Source organism: Populus euphratica, unplaced genomic scaffold, assembly GCF_000495115.2.
Source record: "Populus euphratica unplaced genomic scaffold, PopEup_1.0 scaffold53.1, whole genome shotgun sequence".
NCBI classification, from domain to species: Eukaryota; Viridiplantae; Streptophyta; class Magnoliopsida; order Malpighiales; family Salicaceae; genus Populus; species Populus euphratica.
This window is the reverse complement of record NW_011499934.1, coordinates 789,500-798,144: the sequence shown is the minus strand read 5'-3', so window position 1 is coordinate 798,144 and position 8,645 is coordinate 789,500. Positions and strand designations below refer to the sequence as shown.

Sequence of the window (8,645 nt, the reverse complement as noted above, 5' to 3'; positions counted from 1 at the left end):
TAGTAGTAGTAGTAGTAGTAGTAGTAGTAGTAGTAGTAGTAGTAGTAGTAGTAGTAGTAGTAGTAGTAGTAGTAGTAGTAGTAGTAGTAGTAGTAGTAGTAGTAGTAGTAGTAGTAGTAGTAGTAGTAGTAGTAGTAGTAGTAGTAGTAGTAGTAGTAGTAGTAGTAGTAGTAGTAGTAATAATAATAATAATAATAAAGAAAGAGAAGAAGAAGAAGATGATGAGAACTTTGAGATGGAATATTAATGTAACGATTAAACAATGATAATAACAAATGTCAAGGTTAGAGGTTCCACTAATGGTATATCAAACAAGTATAGTATAAACTCTTATTATTGAATTGGAAACCACACACAAAGGAGGTTCCAATCAGATTATATATTGTTAACATGATTACATTAGTCATCTTATTCAATTAATGCTAATACTTGTAAATCTCGTCAAGCATTCATGATTATAACTTATGTTAACAACAAATCAAGTTCCTTTCATAGCTCAGGTGTCGGTTATACCATACATTATGGGCTATGAAAGTGCCAAGCATTTGTTGTACCAAGTGTTATATAACATAAATCAAGATTAGTCATTTAACAAGCAAAGTATTAAAGAGTGAACAAGATAGCAAATATAAAACATGTTAGTATCAAACATTAAAGTCCATATTAAGTTTACATTATACTTATTCTTACACCATTAGTGTAACCTTTTCACCTTGACATAATTAACTTAGCTAGACATAATGAAAGAAAGCAAAATAGATAAACAAAATAAGAACATAAAAGTTAACTAAGTAAAGGAAAGGAAATGAAAGGCATAAACTTAATATTAATGAAAACAAAGCATAAAAAATACAAAGAGAGAAAGGAAGAGCATGATCTTGATCTGGAAATCAAGATGCCTAAATGCATGGCAAATGCCTCCTTTTATAGGCCAAAAATGGGAACTATTGATTTGATGACTAATTGATAAGTGGGTGACCAACTTTTGACTTGGTGACAATCCTTATCTTCTCTTGTCTGCCCAAAACGTCATTGATAACGTCAAAATTGGAGCCAGTTGCAAACATGAAAGTTGTAGGCAATTGTCTCAGCTTTCTTGTGTAAAAAATTCAGCTCATTTGGACTTCTAGAACTCCAGATATGGCCAAAATACCGAACAGTGCTCGGGCTGGAAGACAGATTCGGGCTTCTTTGTTGTTGCTACAATTTGGACTTGATAATGGCCTTTTTAGATCTTGGGCTCCATATGAAAGTTGTAGGCCTATGTCTTACCTTTCCATCCATATAAATTGGACCTAAATCTGAGATCTGTAGCTCCAGATATGACCCAATTACCGAACAGTGTTCCGGTTTGGATTGCACCGACATCTCTTTTCTAATTTTGGCCATCTCTTTATCCTTTCAATTTCAGTTCTTAAATTCATAAATCAATCCTTTCATTTATCTAATAGGCCTGCATTTAAAATGAATATTTACCACAAATTAAAGGTATCTTAGGTTATTAGATATATTATTATAAAACATGTTTTAGTTAAGGAGTTATTGATACTTCAAGTGCAAAATGATGATATAAAACCATGATAAAAATGCACTTTTAAGTACTAATCAACCTACAAGTCCAATGTAATAATCATCCTCTCTTGACATACCTAAAAAAATGAGGTAATATGGATCTAGCAAACATGTCAAGTTTAAGATATTTGAACTTGGCATTAATCTAATTTTAAAGTAACGTGGATTTATCAAATATGCTAGTTTCAGGACACTTGGACTTGATCGTTCAACAAATCCAAGGCACTTAAACTTGACAATTAATTAAATTCAAGGTAATAACTATCCTTCCTTGGCACACTTTAAGTAAATAACTATTTTCTCTTGACATACCTAAAAGAATTATTACATTTTTCATTAGCACTCCTAAAAAAATAATCATTCTTTTTTGACATGTCTAAGGTGGCTAACAACAAATAATATATTTCAATTACAAATTTGGTAACTTAATCCCAAATATTAGCAAGATAATATATTACAATGATAACAAGGTTATCATACAACTTTTTCAAAATATGAAAAATTATTGTGGACAATTACAAAAAAAATAAAAATAATTCACCAATTTACTGTGTTTGTTTCTAATTGATGAAATATGTAAGCAAAAGTTTAATTTTTATTTTATTCGAAATATTTTTATGTACAGATTCATTTGAAAATAGTTCAAACTACAATTTCTGCAGCAGGTGGCGGCCAGTAATTGACTAAACTGAAAAAAAAAACAAAAAAAGAAAAAAAGAAATTCTAGTTCCCACCAGTAGAAAAGAAATAATAAAAAGATAAGATGGTTTTCAATTTCTTGATGCTTTAGAACCTAATATTTGATTTGAAGAACAAGTATAATTTGGTGTTTGAGTCTACTGATTAGTATTTGAACGAAAGAAATCGATGAAAATACTGAATTTGCTACACCTTCATGCGCATCCCTGAAGCAACACAGGCCAGGCCAGCATTTCAGTTTGAATAGAAATAAATCTGATATATCAGAGTTACTTCTTGTAATGACCGAGTATTACATTTACTCATAATTTACCCCAATATATACAGAAGCTTGAGAGTTTTATATTACATAACATTATCTATATCAAGATTTTCCTCCCCATTACCACATACCTCACTGAAACAGCTCTTCCAGACTGGTCTTGATAGGGCAATGATACCTTGTGTTTCAGCATGCTCAGGCTTTCTGCTAGCTTGTTTGCTTGCCTTTACATTTCAAATCTTCTACTTCTCACCTATATCTCCGGACTTGCTTGAACTGCCTCCCGCTTCAGCTCTTCCCACAAACAAGCACTTACAGGCAAGCAGTTGAACATGATTCGTTCTCAACTTGCGATAATTTCAAGCTTTCTACTAATAGCGCACACGCCGATTTCTTTTTTTATTTTCCCTGTAGGAAGTGACTAAACTTGGAGAAGGATTTCTAGATCGCCCAGAGGATGTTGTCGTGGATAGAGATGGTATCCTCTACACAGCTGTTAGAGATGGGTGGATCAAAAGAATGCATAAGAACGGATCCTGGGAGAATTGGAAGAAGATAGACAGTGATGGTTTACTTGGGATTGCAACTTCGAAGGAAGGTGGTCTTATTGTTTGTGATGCTGAAAAGGTAAGATAATTCCGAAACAAGCACTTGTAGTTGAGACTTGGTGATAGTAAGGAAGATGAGCAAAAACAAAACAGAAGAACCCCAGAAACCAGAAAATGAAAATAAATTATGGTTGGTTAACAAAGCAACTTTAGGTTACTAGTTATAATGGTAGGGACAGTAACATCAGCTAGCTAGTTCGTCGCACTAATTAAGGAATTGTTATGATTTCAGGGTTTGCTTAAGGTTAGTGAAGATGGAGTGGTGGTTCTCGCAACACATACTAATGGTGGATCCAAAATAAGGTAATATTTATAGAATCCAATTCCATGTTGCACCTTCTTATTAAGAAACACATTTACCAATTCTGCCAGTGAGTTTGTGGGGGTAAACCCTGCACTCCTTGACCATTTTGTAGGCCATCGAAAGACAAGGTGACTGGTAGGCCTTCAATTGAACATCAAAAAATAGAAAATTTTCTTAAAGGACTTGGTTAGTTTCGATACCATGATCACTGCGGAGAATCCTTTTATATAATGATTATTTTGTACAACCTCTGTGTCTAAAGTAATCTACACAATCAATACCGAATATACAAGGAAAGCAGATAATTACAATAAAGTAGAATGAAGAAGTGGTGGGATTTGCTGCTATTTGTCATGCTGATTTGCAGCTACATTAACACCCCCCGCAAGCGAATGGGTGGTTCAGTTACCATGAGCTTGTCGTATAGAGAGCAAATCCGAGAGGAGGAAAGACCTTTGGCGAAGAGGTCAGCTAACTGATCAATGATGGGAATGAAACAAATGGAAATATCTCGGTTTTGAACCTTCTCACGTATAAAATGAACATCAACTTCAACATGCCCGGTGCGAGCATCAAACACTATATTTGAAGCATGAGAGATAGCCCCAAGATTATCGCAATGTATAATAGGAGGAAAAGATAATGAGATACGTAGATCTTTCATAACCATTCGAATCTAGTATACTTTAGCTATGGTCGTTGCAAGAGCATGATATTTAGCCTTTATTCTTGAACTGGAAACAACAAATTGCTGAGAAAGACTCCATAGCCGGTAGTATATCTGTGATCATCAGGATCACCTGCCCAAACAGAGTTTGTAAAAGCATGTATGCCAAAGAGAAACACTTGTATAGTACAACCCATGATCTATAGTGCCCTTCAAGTTGTGTAGAAAATGTTGAGTGGGAGGAGAATGTAGATGTTGACATAACTGATTCACAAAGTAGATAATTTTTGGACGAGTTGTCAAAGAATTATCTTAATTCAATTAGAGTTTTGATGATCAAGTGGTCATGAGTTTAAATCCCACCACCTCCATTTATTTAATAAAAATTAAGTATAAGATAATGTATAAGTTTCAAGCCCAAAGAGGTTTTCACTTGAGCGGGTGTGTTAGAGAATAATATAAATTATATCATAAGACTTCACTTAATAACTTAAGCTATTAAGTTAAGATGGTTATTTGACATGATATGATTTATATTATTCTCTAACACACCCCCTCAAATGAAAACCCTTTGGACTTGAAGATATTGGGTTGAGATAGTTATTTGACATGATATGATTTATATTATTCTCTAACACACCTCTTCAAATGAAAACCCTTCGGGCTTGAAGATATGATTTATATTATTCTCTAATACACCCTCTCATGTGAAAACTCTTTGGGCTTGAAACTTGTACAGGTCCACATTACCTTGTATTTAATTTTTATTAAATAAATAGGGATGGTGAGTTTCGAACTCGTGACCGCTTGGTCATCAAGACTCTAATATCATGTCAAAGAACTATTTCAACCCAAAAATTTAAACTATTAGATAAAATTTCAAAATATAATTTATATTATTCTCTAACTACTCAAAACAATATTGGAAAGCCCCTTTAATTTGGCGATACTCAGTTATGTTTTCAAGAGAATCCCTTGAGGTGGAAGAAATTTTCTCGCGTGCAACACATAGAACAATGTAGGGTGTGGCTCCGAGCATGATGTAGTACATCAAGCATGTACTTACTTTGCAGAAGATGGAGACCATATGAATCCCAAAACACTTGGATATCGAGAGAAAAATTTAGAAGACCCCAATTCTTCAATGCAAACTCTGTGTGAAGTTTATTAAGGAGGAAATAAAAGAATCACTAGAGCCCGTGATTAATAAGTCATCAACATAAATTAAGATATAAATGAAAGCACTACCATGTTGATAAGTAAAAAGTGAGTGGTCACCTGAGACCCAATAAAGTCAAGCTCTATAAGAGATTGAGATAAGCGTTTGAACCAAGCTCGAAGATCTTAAGAGTACATAAAAGCCTTGTTGAGTTTACACACATAATCAGGAAAATTAGGATCAACAGAGCCACAAGGTTGTTCAATAAAGACTTCTTCATCAATGGTGCTAAGAAGAAAGGCATTAGAAATATCCAATTGGCGTATAGGCCAACTAAAGTGACAATGGCTAAGACAAGGCAAACCATGGCAGGTTTGGTGACAGGGATGAATATAGTCTCTGAATAATCAATATCGTAGACTTGTTCAAAGCCTTTGGCAACCAACCTAGCCTTACCACGATCAAGGCTCCCATACTCTTTTTGTTTCATTTTGTATACCTATTTAGTATCAATAACATGTTCGTCAAGAGGACAAGGAAAAAGATCCCAGGTATTGTTTTGAAGCAATGCAACATATTCTTATTGCATGACAGCTCTCCACTCTTTAGAAATTATGGCTTGAGAAAAGGTTTTTGGTTCATATAAAGAGATATTGGTGGTAAGGGCAAGAGGTGTAGTCGGGAAAGGATTTTAGACGTAGAGAACCAGTTTGAGAACGGGTGATTATTGTTGGTGGGAGAAACCACTTGTAGTGGCTTTGAAACACTTGGAGGGGATAAAACACACTGTTTTATTTCAAGAACAACAAGCTTACAACATAAATAAAAGCTTACAATGCACACCCTCTCTTTCTCTATTTCTTTCTAGTGTTTCTCTCAAATCTCTCCACATATTATAACATAAACTCAGCTATCTATTTATACACGAATTCAAAACAAGAAAATTCAACCTTCAAGTGTGAAGGCGGCTGTGGCCGATGGTGTGAAAGCGGCTGGCGGCTGGTGGCTAGCAGCTGGACGGTTAGGCGGTGACAGCTGGTGGTTGTCTTTCTTGACCTTCTAGATTGAGTTTACTTCAACAAATCTCCCCCTTAAACTCAATCGAGGGATGTCATTCCAAGCATGAATTTCAATCTGATAAATACTTCTCTCTTCAATGGCTTGGTAAAGATATCTGCAACTTGATCATCTGTCTTGCAGGATATCAGCTCGACTTCTTTATTCTTTACATGCTCTCGGATAAAGTGATGTTGTGTATCCATATGTTTCCTTCTTTCATGATACACCGGGTTCTTTGCTAATGCAATCGCTGATCAATTATCGATATAAATCTCTGTAGGATTTTCTTGAGGAAATCCCAAAAACTTCAACAAATTCCTTAACCATATTAAATGGCATATAGTTGAGTTGGCAGCAACATACTCAGCTTCATAGCTTGACAACGTGACAATCGATTACTTCTTGGATGATCATGTGAAAGATGTATCTCCCATGAAAAATACAAACCCTGTTGTACTTTTTCTTTCATCCAGATCTCTACCCCAATCACTATCCGAGTAGCCAGTAAGATTGAAATTTGTACTTAAGGTATAAAACATACCTTCATTTATTGTGCCTTTGATGTAGCGAAGAATTCTCTTGGCTGCATTCAAATGAGACTGGTCTGGCTTCTCTATATATCTGCTGATCAGTCCGACTCCGTAGAGTATATCCGGTCTGGTACATGTCAAGTACCTTAAACTTCCTACTAAGCTTTTGAAGTAAGTTGGATCAACATTTCCAACTTTACTTTTCCTTAATTCCACTCCATTCTCAACTGGAGTTGATACTAAATTGCAGCTTTCCATCTTGAATCTTTCAAAAATATCTTTGGCATAACCGCTTTGGGATATAAAAATCCCTTCTTCTTTCTGCACCACTTCTAAGCCAAGAAAATGTGCCACCAGACCAATGTCTGTCATCTCAAACTCTTGTACCATGCTTTTCTTGAAGTCTTTGAACATGGTAGGATTGTTGCTGGTGAATATCAAGTCATCAACATATAGGCACACAAATAATATGTTGCCATCTGCTTCTTTCTTCACATAAATTGCGTGTTCATATGGACATTTTTCAATTCCATTATCTTGAAAATACCTGTCAATTCTGGTATTCCAAGCACGCGGAGCTTGCTTCAAACCGTAGAGGGCTTTCTTCAACTTGTATACTTTGCCTTCATTTTCATCATCAATGTATCCAAGTGGTTGTTCAACATAGATCTCTTCTTCTAGGAAGCCATTCAGAAATGCTGACTTCACATCAAGTTGATAGATCTTCCATCTATGTTGTGCTGCTAGTGAGATCATCAATCTGATTGTCTCTAGCCGGGCTACTGGAGCAAACACTTCTCCATAGTCAATGCCTTCTCTCTGTTTGTAGCCTTTCGCCACTAATCTTGCTTTGTATCTTTGCACTTCTCCTTTTGCATTCTTCTTTGTCTTATAGACCCATTTGACACCTATTGCTTTCTTGTTTTCTGGTAGATAAGTCAGCTTCCAGGTATCATTCTTCTCAATGGCATGTATTTCTTCATCCATTGCTTTTATCCACTTCTCTTCTGTGATAGCTTCATTGAAGCTAAGTGGGTCACTATCTGCAAAGAAACAAAATAGAGTTGTATCTTCCATTACTTGAGTGGCGTCATACAGCTCTTCTAGATTTCTCATCCTTCTTGGTCCTTCTGATGAGGATGCTGATGATGATGGTATTGATGATGATTCTGGCGTGTTTCTCCTGTTGAATACAGGAAATCTGTGTACCGGACTTTGTGGCTCATCTTCTGGTACTATTGGACCTTCTGCAAGTACTGTTGGTACTTCTTCATCTTCAAGGATCAAATCAGTGCTGATCCATTTAACTGCTTCTTGGTCATCATTCCATTGCCAAGTTTTATCTTCTTCAAAGATAACATCTCTGCTCATAATTACCTTCTTGGTGATGGGATTATACAGCTTGTATCCCATTCTTCTCTCACCATATCCGACAAAGATGCATTTCTCACTTTTATCATCGAGTTTGGTCCTTCTTGCATCTGGGATCTTTGCATATGCCACACAACCAAAGACTCGAAGATGAGTAACACTTGGTTTGTGACCACTCCATGCTTCTTGTGGAGTGATAGCTTGCAAACTTCTGGTTGGGCAGCGGTTCAACAAATATACTGCACATGATACAGCTTCAGCCCAGTATTGCTTGGGCAGCTTCTTTGCTTTGAGTAGACTTCTTGCCATATCAAGAATTGTTCGATTCTTCCTCTCAGCTACACCATTCAGCTGTGGTGTATAAGCTGGTGTTGTCTGATGTCCGATGCCTTGTTGTGTATAAAAGGCTTCAAA

The 8,645-nt window shown here is 35.9% G+C and overlaps 1 protein-coding gene across 1 annotated transcript in view; it reads left to right on the top strand.

Annotated features, from left to right (window-relative positions):
- Window positions 1-2,440: 2,440 nt before the first annotated feature.
- The window catches only part of LOC105136360 (protein YLS2-like), a 24,596-nt gene continuing 18,391 nt past the window's right edge, over window positions 2,441-8,645 (top strand). Inside the window, exons 1-3 of the mRNA XM_011041669.1 lie at window positions 2,441-2,851; window positions 2,948-3,160; window positions 3,374-3,444. Of these exons, the coding sequence (XP_011039971.1) occupies window positions 2,705-2,851; window positions 2,948-3,160; window positions 3,374-3,444 (431 nt within the window). The 5' untranslated portion in view covers window positions 2,441-2,704. The remainder of the gene's footprint in view (window positions 2,852-2,947; window positions 3,161-3,373; window positions 3,445-8,645) is intronic.